The 21,866-nt window shown below is 47.1% G+C and overlaps 1 protein-coding gene across 4 annotated transcripts in view; it reads left to right on the forward strand.

Moving 5' to 3' along the window:
- Nucleotides 1-21,866, forward strand: part of LOC147102105 (complement factor B-like) — a 110,871-nt gene that overhangs the window by 72,053 nt on the left and 16,952 nt on the right. For all 4 annotated transcript variants that reach the window (XM_085964317.1, XM_085964318.1, XM_085964316.1 and 1 more), the window contains 7 exons: nt 844-976; nt 3,192-3,326; nt 5,843-5,923; nt 7,238-7,390; nt 11,405-11,535; nt 14,912-15,014; nt 16,447-16,597. In XM_085964317.1, the coding sequence (XP_085820443.1) occupies nt 844-976; nt 3,192-3,326; nt 5,843-5,923; nt 7,238-7,390; nt 11,405-11,535; nt 14,912-15,014; nt 16,447-16,597 (887 nt within the window). The remainder of the gene's footprint in view (nt 1-843; nt 977-3,191; nt 3,327-5,842; nt 5,924-7,237; nt 7,391-11,404; nt 11,536-14,911; nt 15,015-16,446; nt 16,598-21,866) is intronic.

Raw genomic sequence — 21,866 nt, forward strand, 5'->3', positions numbered from 1 at the left:
AGGCGAGGTGCGGGTCAGCCATTTTTGTTGCTGGCCGCGTGCCAGCACCTGCCTGCGCGCTCCCGTCCCCGGCCTCCTGAACCCCCCCCCCCGCGGAGTGCTGGCTGCGCTCCAAGAGCCCGGCACTTCTCTTGGGTGCCGGGCTCTTTTGCCTGCACTCCCGATCCCCGGGAGCCCGTGCCGCAGCATGTGGTGCTGTGGCACATAACACCGCAATATTGACTCACAGCGCCCCAAGAGGGATGCAGGGTGCTTCCAGTAGCGCCCCACTTCCCTCTTGGGGCGCAACCACTCAATTTCCAGTGCGGGGGCGCTAATTTTTCCGGGGCGCTACTTTTAGCGCCCCGGCGAAGTTAGCGCCTCAATTGGGGCGCTACTCAATTTTTAGCCCCCTGTCTTTGGTTTTTGGATTTGGCAGAAGCTGGGCACCATACGGGACTGGGAAGGTTCTAGTTCCTTTGCCTCGCTGTGCTTTTCCCAATGTTATTCATTGTCCGTGTGTCAGTTTGGCGCAGTTGGTCACAAGCGCACCTCAGAGTCAGAAGGCTGTGGGTTCAAGGTTAAACTGAGGTCCTATTTGAGGAAGAACTGGTAGCTCTACCAGTGATCAACATTGGTATCTCAATCTATGCTATTGGGATCTTGCTGTATGTAAAATGGCTGTTGTATTTGCCTACTTAACAAAAGTAATTATGTGGAGCTCTGAGATATGACGAGGTATTCTATAATTGGAATTCTTTCTTTTACATATGTATGAAAATTGAAAGCACATACAAAGGGCAAATTATATCAGGAATATGATGCAACATTTGGTTTGAGAGTTCCTTTCCTGCTATCTTTTAGGTGTTAGATGTTAATGGTCTGGTTCGATTTGAAGTTGTCGCGTTTGGATCAGATCCTGTAATTATCACAGACATCAAGGAAAACCTTACCCCTAAGGCTGTGATAGAAAGGATCAAAGGTGTTGAATATAGAGGTAAGTTAAACCAAGTCCATTGTAGCTGGGACAAAGAAACAGAAGAAACTGGAAATACACAGCATGTCAGTCGGCAGCTATGAAGGGTAAAGACAGGTCACAACGCTTTGGGTGTGTACTCTTCATCGGAACTGAAGGCTGAGAGATCAACAGGCATTTTAGTGCTGTTAGAAAATAGAGAGAAAAAGGGGGATGGGAGAGGGGGAAGAGAGCCAACAGAGCCACCAACCACAGCGTAAATGTGTTAAATGGCTTGCGGACTGCTTAATAGAATCACTTGGGTGATACAAAAGATCATCAGTGAGATAACACAGATACAAAGACGGGAGAAAAGAACGTTTAGGATGTGTGTAAAAGACCAGAGTGTCTATTGACCTCACTGCGTCAGCCAATGAGTTGGGGATGGGGCGGGATGTACAGCAAACAATGTCTATTTACAGAGTCTATTTAAGAAGATTCGCTACAAGCTACAGCAAACAGAACTCATGACCAAAACTACAGCAACTTCTCCCGATAAAAGCAGGGTGATTTCTCCAGCAACAGGATAGTTACGTACAAATTATGTGCATAAAATCAATCCCAGTCACTTACAGCAGTGCGGTCTCCAGGCATGAGTGACGGGGGAATTACCCAATCACCCCCATTCTGCCCGGGAATAATGGTGTCACGATATAGTGCCGTAAAAGACACAGGTACAGAATAGAGGGGGAAATGCTACAGATGCAGCAGATATGAAATGAAAGCCGAAAATGCAATTGAAATAAAGTCGATCAACTGATTGCACGAGAAAAAGACTGGGTGCACACACCATGGGCTCCATCCATGTGGAACAGGGCAGAAATTGACAAAAAAGGAAGAAACCATTGTAATCTCAACTGGCCTTTACCACCATGGCCTGGAATTTGCAGTCGGGATGACGGTGAACTGGCAGCATTTACCGTCATTCCGCCTTTGAAACTGACCGCAACTTCGGGATTTGGCACATGCAGAAATACTGAAGGTGCGGTCTGCCATTGAAAGCTCAGACACTGGCTGCGAGTGCCTCCACCCCCACAGAGCCGGCAATCAGTATAATCACCCAAATCAGGGAAACTGACAAAAACTTCAGCCTTCCGCAGTAAGTGCGCTGTTAAATTCCCCACTAAACGTTAGACCCAAAGGGATTAGGTGTAACTGAGGATTTAACAGACTATTGACTGTAAAACAAAGGTTAAGGGCCTAAAAAACTAATTTAAATTTTGTGCAGTGTGAAATTTGTCCATTTTAATAAAAATATTAAATTTTTAAGAAACTTAAAAACTTTTTTTTTAACTTTTGTTTTAAAGTTTGTCGATCTTTATTTCAGGTTTGCCTTTTCCCCATGTGAGAGCCCCAATCTTTGTTTTGCTCTCTCTCTAACATTTCTAAAAAGTTCAAATTTTAAGAGCTTACTCACTTCCTTGTGGCTGGCTGTGAGAATTCTGCCTTTTGATTGGCTGCTTAGACAGCCGTTGAGGTCACAGCAGTTCGCACAAGGGGATCCCCACTACAGTTCATTGATTTGAATTGGTTGGAAAACCCAAAGTCCTCGACACAGGGATCGCGAGATCCTTGTGCGCCGCGTAATTCGGCGAGCGCCTTTGCTTCGCTGTTGACCGCAAATTCCGGGCCAATGTACTTGCTGCCCGCAACACCCACCCACCCTGTCTCCCTTTCACATAAGCAAAATCAGCAAAATCCAAAAGAATTTCAGGCGGATCCCCTTTCCTGGACATCTTTAGGTCTTACCTTTTTGCATCTGGAAATTCCCAGAAAACTCGGATATATTTCTAACTTTTCTCAAGCTATCTGATCACTTCGCTGCAGTTGACTCATTTCCGTAGCTGCTACAATGGTCCGGATTCTTAAAGGCGCTGTGCCTGTTGGTGTTGTGTGCGGCAAGTAAATTCTGGTTAAGGCCAGTTGCGATTACAATGGTTTCTTCCTTTTTTGTCAGTTTCTGCCCTGTGTTCATATTCAGTCAGGTGTCGGTGGTTAGAAGAAAGGCAGCTCTCTTTAACGTGCATCTTCATTTTATTTTACATCTCTTGCTTTTGGGCTTTTGTCTCTGATGAGGGAGTAGATTTGGAAGAGAGGATGAACGAGGTGAGAATTCGATTGATAAACCTGAATGGGTGTCTCCATCAGTTTAACGATCTTTTTTTTGTTGTTGCGAATTTTCCTTCATCTGTTGAAGAATATTACAACAACACAGGAAGAAGAACAGGACTAGCTCTGACGAAAGTCCACTCCTCCATCAATGAAACTCTAAATCTTCAGACCAAAAATGGACAACCTGTCCCAAAACAGGTCATCATTATAATCACTAATGGTGAGTCTCTGAGGGGGGTTGGAGTGTTTTAATGAGCACTTGTATATAGGGCGGGGAATGGGATTGGGCAGGGCGGGGAATGGGATTGGGCAGGACAGGGGTGAGATCTTGGCCTGCATTGATGCTGATTAGAATTCATCAAAAAACCTCAACAATCTCAATAATTGATGACCCCCCTCTGCCCCTCATGACACACACGAGCAAATTAAGCCAAAACGCTTTCATTTCATAAACAAAGTCTGGCATCCAGTTTACCTATTAGAAAGTTCTGGACAACCTGCTGCAAAACTGGCCTGCCTAGAGTCATAGAGTTATACAGCACAGAAAGAGGCCCTTTGGCCCATCGTGTCCACGCCGGCCATCAAGCCCTGTCTAATCTAATCCCATTTTCCAGCACTTGGTCCGTAGCCTTGTATGCTGTGGCGTTTCAAGTGCTCATCTAAATGCTTCTTGAATGTTGTGAGGGTTCCTGCCTCTACCACCCTTTCAGGCAATGAGTTCCAGATTCCAACCACCCTGTGGGTGAAAAAGTTTTTCCTCAAATCCCCTTTAAACCTCCTGTCCCTTACCTTGAAACTATGCCCCCTGGCTATTGACCCCTCTACTAAGGGGAAAAGTTCCTTTCTATCTATCCTATCTATGCCCCTCATAATTTTGTACACCTCAATCAGGTCCCCCCTCAGCCTTCTCTGCTCTAAAGAAAACAACCCCAGCCTGTCCAGTCTCTCTTCATAGCTGAAATGCTCCAGCCCAAGTAACATCCTGGTGAATCTCCTCTGCACCCTCTCCAATGCAATCACATCCCTCCTATAGTGTGGCGACCAGAACTGCACACAGTATTCCAACTGTGGCCTAACTAGCCTAACCTCACCTCCCTGCTCTTATATTCTGTGCTTCGGCCTGGGTCGACTCATTAAAGCAAAATTGTCTGCTTCTGCACATGCTCTGTTCATTCACATTTGTTGAGGGGCTAATGTGTTTAAAAACTAAAAAGTTAGCTGCTCACTTCAGTTGCTCAAGAAATAGTTATGTTTCACTCTGTCTGTCATCCTGAGCTTTTCAAATGTGACATTAAACCGAGGCCCCTCTCAGGTGGACGTAAAAGATCCCAAGGCACTATTATGAAGAAGAGCAGGGGAGTTCTCTGGTTAGTTTTCGTTGCTGTTAATGGGAGCTTGCTGTCGCGTCTCCTACCTTACAACAATGATTACACTTCAATAGTTCCTTAGTTGTAAAGTGCTTTGGAATGTCCTGAGAAAATGCAAGTCTTTCTTTTTTTCCTCTCAATTGTCTTCAATTATTCCTGCTCTTTCACAGGTGCTTTCCATTCAACTGATTCTGCTGCTTCCCCACCTCCCCCTCGCCCACCAAGCCAGGCCTCACCCACTTTAGCCTTACACCTCCGTCACTTTCTACTTATTCTCCCATCTCCCATGTCCTCTCTGAGCTCATCTTGTCCGAAACCCACCTCTTACTCCCTTGACCCCATTCCCACTAAACTGCTGACCACGACCGCGCAGCCGGCTTACCAGCCTTTAAATGGAAAATTTTGAATGGGCCGTGCAGCCTGTTAAAGGGACCGTGCGGCAAAAAATAAATTATAGGGAACATTGCTGATCATCCACCTTCCCTTCCTGGCCCCCATGTTGGCTGACATTGTAAATGTTTCCTTCTCCTCAAGTACTTTTCCCCCTCCCTGTCAAAAGCATTATCGACCCGTCTATCCTTGCAAATTACTGCCCCATCTCCAACCTTCCTTTCCTTCATCCCCCTCCCCAGCCACTGTCTCAGACTGTATGCAACCTCGGCGTCCTATTCAACCCTGAGCTGAGCTTCCGATCACATATCCTCTCAATCACAAAGACCACCTCTAATATTGCTGGTCTCTGGCCCTGCCTCAGCCCGGCTGCTGTAGAAAACCCTCACCTGTACCTTTGTTAACTCCAGAATCAATAATTCTAATGTTTTGCCGGCCAGCTTCTCATCCTCCACTCCCCCCCTACTTCTGTAACCTCCTCCAGCCCCATAGACAGCCCCCTCCACCCCACCCCACAAACCTTCCATTCCTCTGACTCTGGCATCTTGGACACTTCCCTTCCCCTCACCATACCATGAGCAGCTGTTCCTTCAGCTGCCTAGTCACAATATGGAATTCCCTCCCTAAACTGCACCCACCTCTCCATCTCCCTCTCCTCAAGTACCTCCTTAAAAAACCCATAACAAGCTGTTGGTCACCCCTTTTAATATTTTTTTGATGACATCACTGTGAAGGGCTTTGGAACATGGTAAGGTTGCGAAATAATGCAAGTTATTGTTGTTGCTGTTTATAGTTTTATTTTCTTTCAAGCTCTTGCTTCAACTTTTTCTCTTCCAATCTTGAATGTATTCCTCCTTCATTATATGCGCAGCTAAACCTTGCAGTGTCAGCACATGGGCTTTTTGTCATGAAAATTGTTTCCCTCGGGGAGTAATTCTCTGCTCTTGCAGGACTCAAGTTCTTTTTTTTCTTTCAATAGGACGCTACAATGGAGCGCAGGCACCTTTTCTTGTCACAAAGAAAATTTCAGATCTACTCTCAAACTTGCCAAACCATCTAGGTAATCCATTTAACTCTCTGCATAGTATGATTGATCTGTGGGGCCCACAAAACCCACCTCTGTCAAAACAAAAAAGCACTGGGACCGACTTGACAAAACGGGCGCCAACAGGATGGTGACAGCTTCAAAAGATGATAGGCGGGCAGTGTTGCTGGGAAAGCTCGGACTTGCCTTGCCTGACGTGCATGGGTTAGCGCTGCCCATTGTACAAGGTAGAGGTGCTTCCTGATTGCAATCCACCGCGTCGAATGGTCTGTCACCAGGTTCCGCCCCTTGACCGCGCTCATTGGCTACTTTGCAGGCAGCTCCTCTGAGCCCTTAAAAGCGATTGGCTGGTTTTTGCAATCAATCGTCCAAACCCGACCACCGTGGTCGCTGCTTTCGAGGTAAAGGAAGCGCTGGAGGGAGGGGGCAGTTGACTAGATTCGGGTTTTGCACAAACAAACTAAATTAGAGACGTAACTGAGGGATGTGTGCGTTTGTAAATATTTTTTATATTTTGGAAACAATTGGACTTCTTTTCACCCAGTTGAATTCTTATTTGCCATTTATAGAGGGAAAAATAATCTCTAACCAAGATTAAGGTTGCATTGACCTAGAATTTAAGAGGTCTCAAGGATCCCTGGATACAAAAAGTAAAAGTAAAACCCTGAAAACCTTTAACAAAACCAGGCCAAAGCTGGTAAAGTGCAAGTCAAGGTGGCCTATTAACCACTGCAGATCCTGCCCCTATTTGCCAATCGTCTTGGCACGTACAATACATGTGCTGCCCATATCCCTGCCCTAAGGTACAACACCAACATGAATGTGGAAGGATGTCCTTAATTGACAGGGTACAGCATTGGCAATTTTTGTTTAGAATACAATAATTTTACTGAAAAACCACTTGCCTGAAACTCAAGAGGAGTACCCAAACAGAGCAACGTGGTGATAACAAGTAAGATTTTTAAAAAGTTTTTGTCAAGCATTTTCAGATGCAGTAATATAGTTTTTGTAAAGAGCTGAGACCTGTTAAGAGATATGATCCAGGTCTTTAGAATGCCAGAATACATGGGTGACATAGATGTAAGGAGGTTGTTTAACTGTGCCTCTCCATCCCTCCTGAAGGCACTGACTCAATCTCAATTTTACATTGTGCAGCACGTCAGGGTTGAATAGTTTGTTAAAATATTTTATTCAGTTATTTTCTCCTCATTCCCAAATGAGCATCCCTATATCACATGTGAGACGGAGGTTCCCCTTGAATAGCATTAGTGCGCTTTGCTATCTCTAATTATGCGCTCTCTAATTTCTTGTCCCGCTTTCACTTTGCAGATATCTATGCTATTGGAATTGGGGAAATAACCAAAGACTATCTTGAAAGTTTGGTACCTAGGAAGAAAACAGTAACAGAAGGTCAACAGTATGTTTTCTATCTACCAAGCTACCATTATCTGGAGGATGCACAAGAAAAGCAGAGAAAAAACGGTAAGGTAGAGTTGATCTGCGTAGAACATTGTCATTGTAAACTTGTCCCAATCCGTCCAGGATCTCTGTCATGGTCAATAGAGAAGGCACCAACAGCCATCTAGCTAAATGTGCATTCTTCAAGTGTGATCTGGATGATTTGCTGATGAATCATTGATGGAATTGCTTCTAGGCCACCAGGTAACTTGGTTGGTGAGGTGCTACGTTAAAGGCCTCCATCTAGGAGGAGTTTTGTAGGGTACTTTTAGGTCCCATGACGGAACAGGCCATTGGCTCATTGCTTGAGGGCAATGTTGTGACCATTAAACAAACACTACAAGACCCAGATATCCATAACATATATTTAAGAAGGTTTCTTGAACACGAGCCAGCATGAACAATTCCACAGTAAGCAAGCAGTCGAAGAGGTCCACTTACAAACAAGACGTCTGAAGGGATTCGAGAGGCACCACACGGGCAACCAATGCAAAAACCAGTGCACCCATGTGGGGGAATAAACCGAATTTACCCCCCCCTCCCTTGTCTGGAATTATAATTTGGCTCCAAGCCAATCAGAATATGTGCCACACTGACTTTCTCAGTTCTGATGGGTCCTAATGTCCATATCTTCTGACTTTCTTAACTGTTCTGGGTCAAGAGACAGCCAGTGAGCCAGAAATAACACTAACTAAAGCAAAGCCTTCACTTACCTAACAGTGACCCTCTCACAGCCATGGCAGTTGAAACATGATGGACCGGATCTTGTTGGAGATCGCATCGTAAACCGCATCTCGTGGCTTACGCCATTAGTTAGAATTTTTCCTGCTTCAGCTCGAAAAATGTTTGCATCTCAACGTGCTGGAAGTGCAGTGAGGACAACGGGGCATCTGGGACCTTCGTGAATGGCGGGATGAATAGTCTATCTCCTTAACCAATGAGATTTAAGGGTTGATGAACAAACAGGAACGACAGAGAAGGAGGGTGAATTAAAGTGGTCGGATTAGAGTCAAATCAGATACAAAGAGAAATAAAAAGAGGGAAAGAAAGATTGGATTAAGAGAGAGAGTGAGGAAAAAGGGACAGAAAGGAAAAGTAAGAAAAAAAGTAAAAATTAATTTAAATTTTTTTAAATCTCCAACAATTTTTTTAATTAGTTCATGGGATGTGGGCATCGCTGGTAAGGCCAGCATTTATTGCCCATCCCTAATTGCCCTTGAGAAGGTGGTGGTGAGCCGCCATCTTGAACCGCTGCAGTCCGTGTGGTGAAGGTACTCCCACAGTGCTGTTAGGGAGGGAGTTCCAGGATTTTGACCCAGCGACGATGAAGGAACGGTGATATAATTCTAAGTCAGGATGGTGTGTGACTTGGAGGGGAACTTGGAGGTGGTGGTGTTCCCATGCACCTGCTGCCCTTGTCCTTCTAGGTGGTAGAGGTTGTGGGTTTGGGAGGTGCTGCCGAAGAAGCCTTGGCGAGTTGCTGTAGTGCATCTTGTAGATGATGCACACTGCAGACACGGTACGCCAGTGGTGGAGGGAGTGAATGTTTAAGGTGGTGGATGGGGTGCCAATCAAGCCGGCTGCTTTGTCTTGGATGGTGTCGAGCTTCTTGAGTGTTGTTGGAGCTGCACTCATCCCGGCAAGTGGAGAGTAATCCATCCCACTCCTGACTTGTGCCTTGTAGATGGTGGAAAGGCTTTGGGAAGTCAGGCGGTGAGACACTCGCCGTAGAATACCCAGCCTCTGACCAGCTCTTGTTGCCACAGTATTTATGTGGCTGGTCCAGTTAAGTTTCTGGTCAATGGTGACCCCCAGGATATTGATGGTGGGGGATTCGGCGATGGTAATGCCGTTGAATGTCAAGGGCAGTGGTTAAACACTCACTTGTTGGAGATAGTCATTGCCTGGCACTTTTGTGGTGCGAATGTTACCTGCCGCTTATCAGCCCAAGCCTGAATGTCATCCAGGTCTTGCTGCATGCGGGCATGGACTGCTTCATTATCTGAGGAGTTGCGAATGGCACTGAACACTGTGCAGTCATCAGCGAACATCCCCACTTCTGACCTTATGATGGAGGGAAGGTCATTGATGAAGCAGCTGAAGGTGGTTGGGCCTAGGACACTGCCCTGAGGAACTCCTGCAGTGATGTCCTGGGGCTGGGATGATTGACCTCCAAGCACCACAACCTTCTTCCTTTGTGCTAGGTATGACTCCAGCCAGTGGAGAGTTTTTCCCCTGATTCCCATTGACTTCAGTTTTAATAAGGCTCCTTGATTCCACACTCTGTCAAATGCTGCCTTGATGTCCTGGGGCTGTAATGAGGTCTGGAGCCAAGTGGTCCTGGCGGAACCCAAACTGGGCATCAGTGAACAGGTCATTGGTGAGTAAGTGCTGCTTGATAGCACTGTCGACGATACCTTCCATCACTTTGCTGATGTTTGAGAGTAGACTGATGAGGTGGTAATTGACCGGATTGGATTTGTCCTGCTTTTTGTGGACAGGACATACCTGGGCAGTTTTCCACATTGTCGGATAGATGCCAGTGTTGTAGCTGTACTGGAACAGCTTGGCTAGAGGCACAGCTAGTTCTGGAACCCAAGTCTTCAGCATGACAGCCAGGATGTTGTTGGGGCCCACAGCCTTTGCTGTATCCAGTACGCTCAGTCGTTTCGTGATATCACGTGGAGTGAGTCAAATTGGCTGAAGACTGGCTTCTGTGGTGGTGGGGACCTCAGGAGGAGGCCGATACGGATCATCCATTCGGCACTTCTGGCTGAAGGTGGTTGTAAACGCATTTATGACATGCAGGAATGAGATTGAACACTTTAAATTTTTCCCTTTCTGGGCCAGAGAGGTTGATTGTCATTGCATTAAAAGTTATCATGTCTTTAAAAGGGTACTTACGCTCTTAATTACCGGACTTAATGTTCTGATGTGAGTTTAATGGGAAATTAATGTGCAAATCCAGCAAATTCTTTAAAAAAAACAGGAAGGCTAAGGGCAAAATTACATGAAGCAATTGGCAGAGCAACACAAATCGACCGGCAAGTTGTGGAGATTTGCAACTCACGGCGTGTCTCTTAATCTCCTGACCTTGTTAACCAATTTGCACATGAATAACAATCTGCGTCGTTCACACACCGTTACTGTTCCAGCAAGATCCTGCCTGATGACTCACAGGTGTCTATCATACAGCTAATTAAATGACAGGAGCATAAATTCACAGCCAGAAAATAAAAGGTAAATTGTTCTTGTACATATTTCTATCTGGCTTCTTAAACAGGATGGACACTCTGAATCTTTCTTTCTACAGGTCACTCAGTCACAGGCTCCATATAAACTCCCAGGGAGAACCTCAGCAAAATTTCCCCCTGCCTCCGCAGTTAAATGAAAGAACGTTCCAGGAAACCCATCCACCTTACACCCTACTTCACACCAATTGCCTTCCTTGACATGTGATTTCCATTATTCACAGAGTTCAGGAGCCATCATGGTATTCAATCCCCTCTATCAATGCTTATTCTTGTATCCCTCAGTTTTATTCCTATTCAGAAATTCGTCAAACTAATTTTTCTCTGCCAATTATTGTCCCTCCCCTCTTCACTTCCTGGAAGTGTTGACACCTCAGTGAAGTACAGTTCCCTGGGCACCAACTGCTGGCGTGACAACTGGTCATTCTCGTGTGAGACAGTGAGTATCAGCAGGCGATTTGACTGCAGGAGGGAGTGCCATCACAGTCTTTACCCTACATCTACACACACATGCTTCCAGTACTGGGCACTGGATTCCCAGCAAGAGCAAGATATTTTCTCTCTTTCTAACCTATAACTTTGAGGCCAATTGTAATGCCCTACTGCATGCTTCAGGGTCGCTTATAAAAATGAATTTGAATTGGACCAATTCAGAGCATTTGGATTCCAGGTTCGGTTCATTGCTTCAATTAACTTCTGTCATTCTTCCTTTTTGCTGCGCATTAGCAGAAGGACTCTACGTCTAAACAAGCTCCACTTCATTGGTCCATGCTTTTGTTCTTCTCAGATGGCGTACAGTCCTTTGAGTGTGGCATCCGAGGGAATGTGATACAAAGACCCATTCAAAGAATATTTGGTGGTATCAAATCGAAAGAGTATGACTGGCCATGGCAAGTCGTCATTGATTTACCAAACAAAGTAAGTTAACATCTTTTAAAGCTCCCCATTTACAGAACTTGAAAAGAGTTGCAAAATATGTCCATGAGGCATAACAACATCCATCTGCCATCTATCAGTGTTTCTCCTTTTACCTTTCATCCATCTTCTTCTCTCCCGATTCAGCGGTGTTTCCTCTTCCAGCTCCCATCCATCAGTGTTTATACCTCCAACTCCACCTACCAGTGTTTCTCCTTCCAACTCCCATCAATCACTGTTTCTGCTTCCTCTCCTGTGCTTTCAACGTTTCGCTTTCTAACCCCACCTACCTTACCATTTCCAATATATCAGCAGTTATCCTTCAAACTCCAAGCTATCATTGTTTCTCCCCTTTCCTTTTCTCCCTGTGACCTCTGTGTCTTCACACACCTGTTCGTTTCCGTATGGCTTTTCATTTGTACCATCTCTTAGTAGGAATTTGTTTGGTGATAGGAAACTCAATTTAGTTGAGCTTAAATTAAGTCCGACGTACTGAGCGGTGAGACTGCCTCAGACACTTTTCTAGCACGAGAATACTGGGGCCTCTCTGGGAGAGGCTGCTTTAAGATCAAGAGACCAAAGAGTCAGTATTCTGCCTCCAATTAATGTCATGCTGATGAAGGTGAGGGAAATCCCGAGGATTTGCTACTTTCTTTTTTTTTAAGCTAGTGTCATCATCAAGTTATAGCACAGGCTAAGCTCAGGCGCACTTCTACTCTAACGGAACAATTTGCCTGAACCAAACCTCAGAACTGAAACCCTTAATTGTCCAATGTGACATTTCCGTTTACCAACCTTCTCTGGCCTTTCGGCACATAGGAACAGGAGTAGGTCACTCAGCCCCTCGAGCCTGTTCCACCATTCAATTTGATAATGGCTGATCTGCACCTCAAATCCATTTAGCTGCTTTTGCTCCATAACACCTTTATGTCCTCCATTTCTATGGGGGAATTTTTCAGGGGTGGGGGGGGTCAGTGGGCGCGTTTGGTGGCGGGTCGGGTGGGAATTTTTTTTTGACCGGCTAGGGAACCCGCTGTCAAGCCGCCTCCACGCTAGTCTCCCAGATGTCAGATCTGTCATCGCTGAACAGACCCGACACCAAAAGAAAGAAAGAAAGACTTGCATTTATATAGCGCCTTTCACAACCACCAGACATCTCAAAGCGCTTTACAGCCATTGAAGTACTTTTGGAGTGTAGTCACTGTTGTAATGTGGGAAACGCGGCAGCCAATTTGTGCACAGCAAGCTCCCACAAACACCAATGTGATAATGACCAGGTAATCTGTTTTTGTTATGTTGGTTGAGGGATAAATATTAGCCAGGGCACCAAGCAGCAGGGGAGGCAATTCAGATCATTAGAGAGATTGTTAAGAGGCACTTAAATAGTATTTTAAGCTTACCTTCCAATTTTACATGTTCCCCAATGGGTTACACGCTGCTCGGGGATCACATCAGCTCAGCATGTCGTGAGTGGATTCAGCATTGAATTATCTTATTACCTGATGGCTGCAAAAGTTGTATAAATGCTCCCATCTCACAGCTGTTCACTTTCCAAGCTCAGAAATTGTTGGTACTGCATTTGGAAGACAGATTGAGCTTTATGCAGCTTGCAAGTGTTTGGAGCCAATTCTCTATCCAGTGCCACCTCATTGGAACAACCTCTCTCAGCATTCACAGATTTGCTTCTGTCACCTCACTTTCACCTGCCATCTATTACATCAGAATTGGTACAGTTTACACTCTCTCACCTTGGTCCTCAGAATAACACCATGATCAGTCCCAACACCAGCAGAACCAGGCACACCAGCAGCACCAACAACAACACCAACCTTCTCTGCAATCAACTGATGCTACACAGGACACAGGGCATCAGTACCCAACCACATTGCTGCCCGGGATGCCAGGGATGGCCTCACCATGGTCAGATTTACTTCACCAACCACATGATGCACCAAGTTGGCACCACCCCACACCAACACCATAAAGCATCCCTACAGCGCCCAAGCCATTCCTTTCACACTGATCGCCATTGCGGGGGGTACCATTATGTCTCACCATTCACTGCAACTCACTGAGCCACTTCCAAAGGTGCACACAAATCTGTTGAACTGCAAAGTGTTGAAATTAATATTTCAATGCTTGACAACACATTAACAGAAACTTCACATGAACATTGGCTAAAACACCCAATTGCCTACCCTTGTGTGTTGTTAGTTGGTATGATTGCACTAGGATGAGGGTGAGTGTGAGGGATGGCTAGTGAGATGGGGAAGTGATAATGTAGATAGAGAGGGGAGGTGCAAGGTAAGTTGGTGTGAGTAAGGATGTGCAGTAGGAGGGTAGGGAAGGCAGAGTGATGGGGATGTGATGAGTGGCACAGCAGGATGAGGTTGAGTGTGGCTTTGCAGTAATGTTTCGTGATCTACTGGGATCATTGAAAGGTTTGCACCACTGCAGCCTGGTCCTTCTAATGACATCCCTGCTTGTGTCCTCCTGTGCAATGTGCAACCAGGCTGCGTTAATCTCCTGGGGAGGTCTTCTCCGCCCATGGGAAGGGAAGAGGACCTCCCTGCGTGCTGTGTCTCTCTCCATAAGCATACGGAGGGAGTCATGGGAGAGCCTGGGTTCAGCCATACACCTCTGTGCAGTGCTTGTCAGTGGTTGCTGCACGTCAATGCTGTAGAATTGTCAAAATCAATTTGCGCATGGTCCCTTTAAGGAAACCGGCTAATGACGCGTCATCAAATGACTCATCATCAAATGACTTCATCAGACCCGCTTTCTTCAATTGGCCGGGAAATGCGCTGGACGGGCTTAACAAGCCCAATCATCGTAAGATCACTCTACAGAGCGGGCTGGAGCCAGCAGCGGGCTTGCATCCCGTCACCGACCCCAGCTGTCCAGACCCGCCTCGGTAGACAAAATCGTGGCCAAAGTGTCTGAGTAGGACTCGAAACCTAAAGTGAAAGAGCAGTGTTGTAACCCTCTGCTTTAAAAAGACTTGCATTTATATATTGCCTTATCACATCTCTCAGAAAAGTCTCAAAGTGCTTCACACACAATGAATTACTTTAACATGTTATGTAAGCAAAAGGAGCAACCGTTTTGTGCATAGTAAGATCCCACAAACAGCAATGAGATTACTGACCAGTTGGCCGTGGGAAAAATGTTGCTCAGGACATTGTGTTCTCCTTTAAATAGTGCCCTGGTATCCTCAACATTTACTCAAACCAGGTCGATGGGGCCTCAGTTTAATGTGCAAATGATGGGGCCTCTGACAATGTAGCACGCCTTCTGTACGGCACTGGCCAATCGGCCTGGATTATATGTTCAAGTCGTTCTTCCAATTACGTTTATTTTCTGTCATTTCTCTGCTCAGGAATTTTGTGGTGGTTCAATCATCTCACCACGCTGGATTCTCACTGCTGCACATTGTGTTAACGACACTATGGGAATGATGAGTGATATAATTGTGCGGACTGGTAAGAATCAGACTTTTTAAAAAAAAAGCTTTTTCCAATTCTTCAAGGAACAAGTTACCATTGTCGATTTGGCTTATTTGGTAGCACTTTCACCTCCGAGTCAGTTGGTTAGGGGTTGAAGTCCAACTCCAAGACTTGAGAACGTATTCTAGGCTGACACTCCACTGAGGGAGTGCTACATCGTCAGAGGTGCCATATTTTGGATGAGACATTAAACTGAGGCTTAAAGGAGGAGGGAATGTAAAAGATCCTGTGGTACCGTTTGACAAAGAGCAGGGAGTTCTCCTCGTGTCCTGGCCAACATTCCTCTCACATTAAACAACAGCAAAACAGATTATCTGGCTAGTCACCTCATTTGCTATTTATGTGATCTTGCTGTGCACAAGTTGGCTGCAGCATTTACCTACATAATAATGGTGCTTGCATTTCAAAGTAATTCATCAGCTGTGAAGTTCTTTGGGATGTCCTGATGATGTGATAGGTGCTAGATCTTTCTCTCGATATGATCTGCAGTAGATGTATAGGGGCATGTTTTACTCTCCAACGAGCCAATCCGGGATGTATAAAGGACGTAGCCCCATGATGCCAAGTCTCTGCCCCCTTTACATTACCCAAAGATTTCCTGGGGAACCCCTGAGGAGAGGGTGGAGTGCTTGTACTTGGAGCAGTTCCAAGCGAGGATCAACAATGTAAATGAAGCAGGAGGACCCTAAGAGTTCCTTCATTCCTCATTTTCCTCATCATTTGCCAGGCAAGCTCCCAAACACAGGGGCACCCAGAAGAAACTTAGTGGTAGGACTTGCACCTGTTGTCTCTCCCTATTGTGACCAAAGTTTGCCCAGATTGGAGGATCTGAGAGAGCAAGCAGCAAGGCCAAGGTGGTCTTAAAAAATAAGTAGTTTCTTTTTTTAAAAAAAAACAAGGCCCCAATAGATCGTTGGGGCTCAGGCCTTATGGCTTGTTTTCCAACAGCAGCCAATAGGCCCCACACCCATTATGACGGCTGCAAGCCTTTCAGGATTTCCATCGCCCCCCCCCGCCACCCCCCCCCCCCTCCAATCCCACAACACTAATCTGGGGGCAGGTCCATGTCAAAGAGCAGAGGCCTGGGTAATGTTGAGCCAATGTTAATGAACCTGGACATCCATCAGGCAGGTTCAGATTGTGTCAGTTAAGGTGCACGCCATCTGACATGTTGGGTGGCGAGGGAGAGGAATACTGGAGCCATGATTTCCCTGCAATTAACTGGGTGTTGTTTTTCTTTTTAACAAATGTCCACACCTTTAATGTAAATATAGCACGCTGTTGCTTTCAGCTGTCAGTTTATCACAGGAAATCTCAATAGCAATAATGAAGGGTTTCTTATATAAACTGTGTTCAAGAAGACTTTAGTCTGATCGATGGAAATTAACTGCCGAACCTTTCCTTTCAGGTTCAATCAGAAGAGAAAAAAATAAGAGTTTGCAAAAACTATCTGTGGAAGAAGTGATTATCCATGAAAACTTTAGCAGGCCCTCAGAGATGAACAATGACATAGCCCTTTTGAAGGTTAAAGATCCCATCACATTCAATCCTCATGTGAGGTACCGACCACTCCTTCGGGGTATCAGAATGACAAAAGGTTGCTTAAACACTTCATTGGTGAAAACAGTAAAATAGAAAATGAGAGAGGAATGACCTATAAAAACATAAATGCCTTGACGATAGGATGCTTGTGAGGCACTTAATCATAAAAGTTATTGCATGGAAGGAGGCCATTCGCCCCCTCGTGTACATGCTGACTTTTTGCTAGATTAGTCCAAAAACGGCCACTGGCATGCTCTCACCATCATTTGTTATTGGCTTTTTTTTTTAGTGTGGCTAGGTGGTGAATTGTTGTATTAGGGGAGGAACGTCTGTTCTGGATAATGAAACACTTAACACCTTTTGCATCCGGTGTCTGCATTAAGCACGAGTTACGTAGGGTAAAGCTCCCTCTGATTTGCACCAACAATATCGCTGATTCCTACGTCAGAAGAGCATTTCCAGGGCACCATTTCCACTTCTCTCACCAGCCAATCTGTCATCTCTTTCTGCCTCAGATTACCAATCCTATGTCAAATTATGTGGCACCACTTTAACACTTCCTTGTTGTCTCTCTCTCTGTCTATTATGGTCAAGGTATATGCTAGGAACACCCTCTTACTGGGATCTCATTTGACATCGGACCCTTCCACCTGAAGCAAGAGGAACTTTCACAAACTACCACAAACACATGGATTAAGCACCTATGAAGACCCCCCATACACCCCCCCCCCCACCCCCCCCCCCACCCAATGACTTAGGGTATTGAGTAACTGAGCCATTCAGTCTGGGAAGCTCCCAGGTCTGTACTGAGTTAGTTGTGCTCAGCCAGATTAGCAGTAGCAATGCTATTAGTGGCCCCAAGCTATGGCGCGATCAAAGGGCTGGATTTTGATTCGGGGCGGGCTGGGGTCATGTAATCCACATTTCGTGTTATCCACCCGAATCTAAATCGATGTGGGAGATTGATGCGATTTTAACTTAATTGGCCAATTGAGTTCCAACGTGTGGGAACCCATGGCAAATGAGTTTTTCCAGTCTGAAAGTCGCCTCCGATTACGTCATCATTGCTGCTGCATTTAAGGTCTGCAACAGGCCTTGCTTCTTCTGCAGACTGCCAAGCTTTTGGCCTTTCATGCTAGAGGGACCTGGAGGCAGAATGACCAGCGAGAGACCTAGGTCTGCTCCCAGGTTTGATGATGTTGCCCTGAGGGAGCAAGAGCTCATAAAGAGGTGCTCTTCCCTTCCGGGAGGAAGAAGTCTCCCCAGCAAACCAAGGCTGTGTGGATCCAGGTGGCAGAGGAGGTCAACTCATTATCAGTAACCCGCAGAACCTGGATTCAATGCAGGAAGAGATTTCATGACCTTCTGCGCACTGGAAAAGTGAGTATGAATTTCCCATCACCCTCAATCTGATCCCCATTGCCTCTCCTCACCAGCACTCAGCTTTAGCAATCTCTTCCTCCACATCCCACTTGACACTGACATCCATGCACCCTTACCCATTCCCTCTCTCTATGGTCACATTCACCTAACTAGTCGACTATGCAGCCCTCACACTCCCTATCACTGTGATGCTATGAAAACAACTGACAACACACAGGGAGGGCCCTTGGTCTTGCCACCTCACTCCATCTTTGTCTCCTTCTAAGTATCTATGCTATGGAATCTCTACACTCACTCCTTCATTCTCACTCAACCTCCACTTGTCTCCCTCATTGCAGGAAAAGAGAGCTCACATTAAGTGAGAAAGAGCGAGGACAGGAGGAGGGCCACCCTCAGTAGCCCACCTCAGCCCCTGGGAGGAGGCGGTCCTGGAGATCGTGGGAGTGGAGGAAGATGTGCAAGTTGGGGGCAGACAGACGGGTGCATCACAGCAAGCTGGTGACAGAAAAGTTTTCCATCTCTCTCATTGACATTGCATAATGTTTCGGAAGCTCTAACAGATGGACTTATGATCATCTGCAATAGGCAATGTGCATGTAACCTTTGCATCACATCTCTGACTCTTTCCTTTACTCCCCCACAGGATCATCGCAAGCACCGTCCCTACTAGCCAGGAGGAACAGCATGAGCCTCAAGAAGCTGCAACCTCTGAGGGCGCAGCGTCAGCAGAATTCAGCGCACCCAGCACCAGCGCAGACACTCACACCTCGGTGGGACTTTCGGGACATAGAGTAGTGTTGTCACCTGGTGTATCACAGCTCACAAGTGAGCATCAGCGGATTGTGGAGACAGGGACAGCAGTGGAGAGTCCTAGTCGGAGGGCGCAGGACACTGCCAGCTCGGCTCAGTTGCATGTTGACCCCCTGCCTCTGGGTCCATCCATAAGATCAGCGGTGCTGGAACTCCAGGAACAGATGCAGGAGTCTCTGGCAGGTTTTGTCTCCAGGGTCGCTGCGAGTGTGGAGCGAATGGAGGAGTCCATAGCGAACATGAGCAGAGCCTTTGTGGAGTCATTGGCGCATGGACGCATCACCATGGAAAGGATGGCAACCTCCACGGAGGTGATAAGTCGCCAGAGTGCAGAAAACATGGTGAGTGTTCAGAATAGAATGACATCTCTGGAGGCACAATGGTCATCTATTGAACAGAGAAACCAGACCTTCATGGAAGTCCTTCTGAGTAGGACTGCCAGTGCAGATACGGGTCCCCATGGCCCTCCTGATGTGCAACAAGGTGCTCTCAAGCCACTTGCAAGCGCTGAGGGGGACCTGACCCATGCGAGGGAAGTTGGTGGCAGACATCAAGGAAGTGGGGGCTCCTCTCCAAGCGCTCACACTTCCATGCCACTGCAGAGCCCTTGGTCAGAGCCCCACCAGAGTCCCCACCCAACTGAGATCGGCGTCTCAACCCCTGCACAGCCGCAGGAGCAGCAGACTGTTGACGAGCCCTCACAGGTTCGCAACCCCAGAGGACGCCTGCCAAAGGTGTCGAGACAGGAGCAGCAAGAAAGTGAGCAAGGGGCCTCCACATCTGCTGAAGCCACAGGGGAAGCACCACGTAGGAGCACGTGTAAGAGTAAGATACTGCACAAATAGTCACAAGGGTAGTCACTTGGGTGAAATTTGATGTTTTATGTGAAAAAGCCATCAGATGAATAATGTAAATAAAAAATCTGATGGCTACTGCTGTAGTTGTGGCGTGTGTCATTTCGCGAATGGGACTTTCACATTGAGGGCTTAGGATTACTTGCAATTGTCAGTATGGTGGTCAAATTGCTAGGAATCCGTTGGTTCTTCGCCATTGTCGATGCTCAGGTAAGAAGCTGCGAGGCAGAAGTGCTTGATTGGCTAGGCTAAGCAAATCTGGCCAAGATCAGTGCGTTCCTTGCATCCCGGGCAGCAATGTTCTCACGTACTGCTGCCGCTGGTTGATGGGCCTCTGCAGGATGTTCGTTTTCGCTCTCCTCCTCCTCCTCATCTGAGGAGGATATATGAGGAGCCACTTGGTCCTCAGGAATCTGCAAGCCACGACGCTGTGCCATGCTGTGAAGTGCACAGCAAACCACGATGATTCTGGAGACCCTGGCTGCTGAGTACTGCAGGGCTCCACCTGATCTATCCAGGCATCTGAAGCGCATCTTCAGCAAACCGATGGTTTGCTTGATAATGGATCTGGTGGAAATGTAGCTGGAGTTGTAGCTGTCCTCAGCTTCGTTGGATGGGCTCCTCAACGGCGTCATTAGCCACGTCTTCAGGGGATAGCCCTCGTCTCCAAGTAGCCATCCGTTAAGTTGGTCTGGCGGACTGAATAGCGGAGGCACACTAGACTGGCGCAGTATGAAGGCGTCATGGCAACTGCCAGGGTATTTGGCACAAACATGCAAAATTTCCTCTTGTGGTCACACACCAGCTGAACGTTAAGGGAGTGGAAGCCCTTGTGGTTGACAAAAATACCTGGATTGCGATGGGGTGCCTTACGGGCCACATGTGTGCAGTCAATGACGCCCTGCACCCTTGGAAAGCCTGCCAGATTAGCGAATCCAACCGCACGCGCCGTGACACTTGCTTGATCCCTGGTGAAATGGATGTGATTGTGCGCGAGGGCATCGGTTACCTGTATGATGCAAGTGTGTGCGGCCGCCTGGGAGATGCCGCTGATGTCTGCTGCTGATCCCTGGACTGAGCCGGAGGCAAAAAAGTTGAGTGCGGTGGTGACTTTGACAGCCACTGGTAAGGGGTGACCACCTGGTCCTCTGGGCTGCAGGTCTTGTTGCAGTATTGTGCAGATGTCATCCACTACCTCTCGCGAAAGTCGGAGCCGCCTTTGGCACTGCTGCTCAGACATGTTGAGGTAGCTGACCCTGTGTCTGTAGACCCTGTTTGGGGGGTATCTCCTGCGCTGACGGGCTTCCATGCGCTGGCCCCTTCTGGCCTGTGCAGCTTCAGGTGGGTGAGCAGCAGCTTGGTGCTCCTGTTGGTGCTGCTGCTGTTGGTGCTGCTGCTGTTGGTGCTGCTCCTGCTGGTGCTGCTCCTGCTGGTGCTACTCCTGCTGGTGCTGCTGCTGCTGGTGCTGCTGCTGTTGGTGCTGCTGCTGTTGGTGCTGCTGTTGTTGGTGCTGCTCCTGCTGGTGCTGCTCCTGCTGGTGCTGCTCCTGCTGGTGCTGCTGCTGTTCATGGTTCTGCTGGTGCCGCGGCTGGTCTTTGTCCTCATCTAATGTCCAGAAGGGAAGGAAATAAATGGTTCCCATGCTTCTGGTATATGCCTTAGTTCAGGAAGCGCTCAGTGAAGGTGGCGAGAGGGGTTTCCCAGGAGGTCACACTGGAGATGGGTATGAGGCTCCAACCTTCCACAGCTGTGGTTAAGCCTTCTAAAAGTTCCCCCAGACCTGAGACAACAAAGTCCTGCCACCTGCTGATGGCTGATCAAATCTCCTCTTTAATGGTTGAGCTGCAGCTGATAGTCAGCAATCCAATTGTGCTCCCGCCAGGTTTCACCGTCGTGTTTCAGAACAGGCGTGTTTCACGTGGGAAAAGGGTTAATATTCACAAAGGCCTTTCAAAATGGCATTATAGAGGCTATTTATTGATTGTTAAGGGCCTTAACGGCCGGGACCATTAGACATGAATTAATGAAAATTGCTTGGAGGCGGGATGGAGGCGGGGTTGGGCCCGCCCGCCAGTTTTTGCAATTTTAACCCCCCACACGCCTCCAATCCCGCCTCTACGGCCCAATGAAAATCCTGCCCATAGTTTCTAAGTTCCTGCTCCTGGTCACCAACCAGCAACTTCTGCTGGAACTGCGCGAGTAAGGTTATTGGACTGAGCTGTGGGCCAAATAGACTTAC

Source organism: Somniosus microcephalus, chromosome 22, assembly GCF_052327205.1.
Source record: "Somniosus microcephalus isolate GS21.2 chromosome 22, FLI_Smic_1.0, whole genome shotgun sequence".
Classification (NCBI taxonomy): Eukaryota; Metazoa; Chordata; class Chondrichthyes; order Squaliformes; family Somniosidae; genus Somniosus; species Somniosus microcephalus.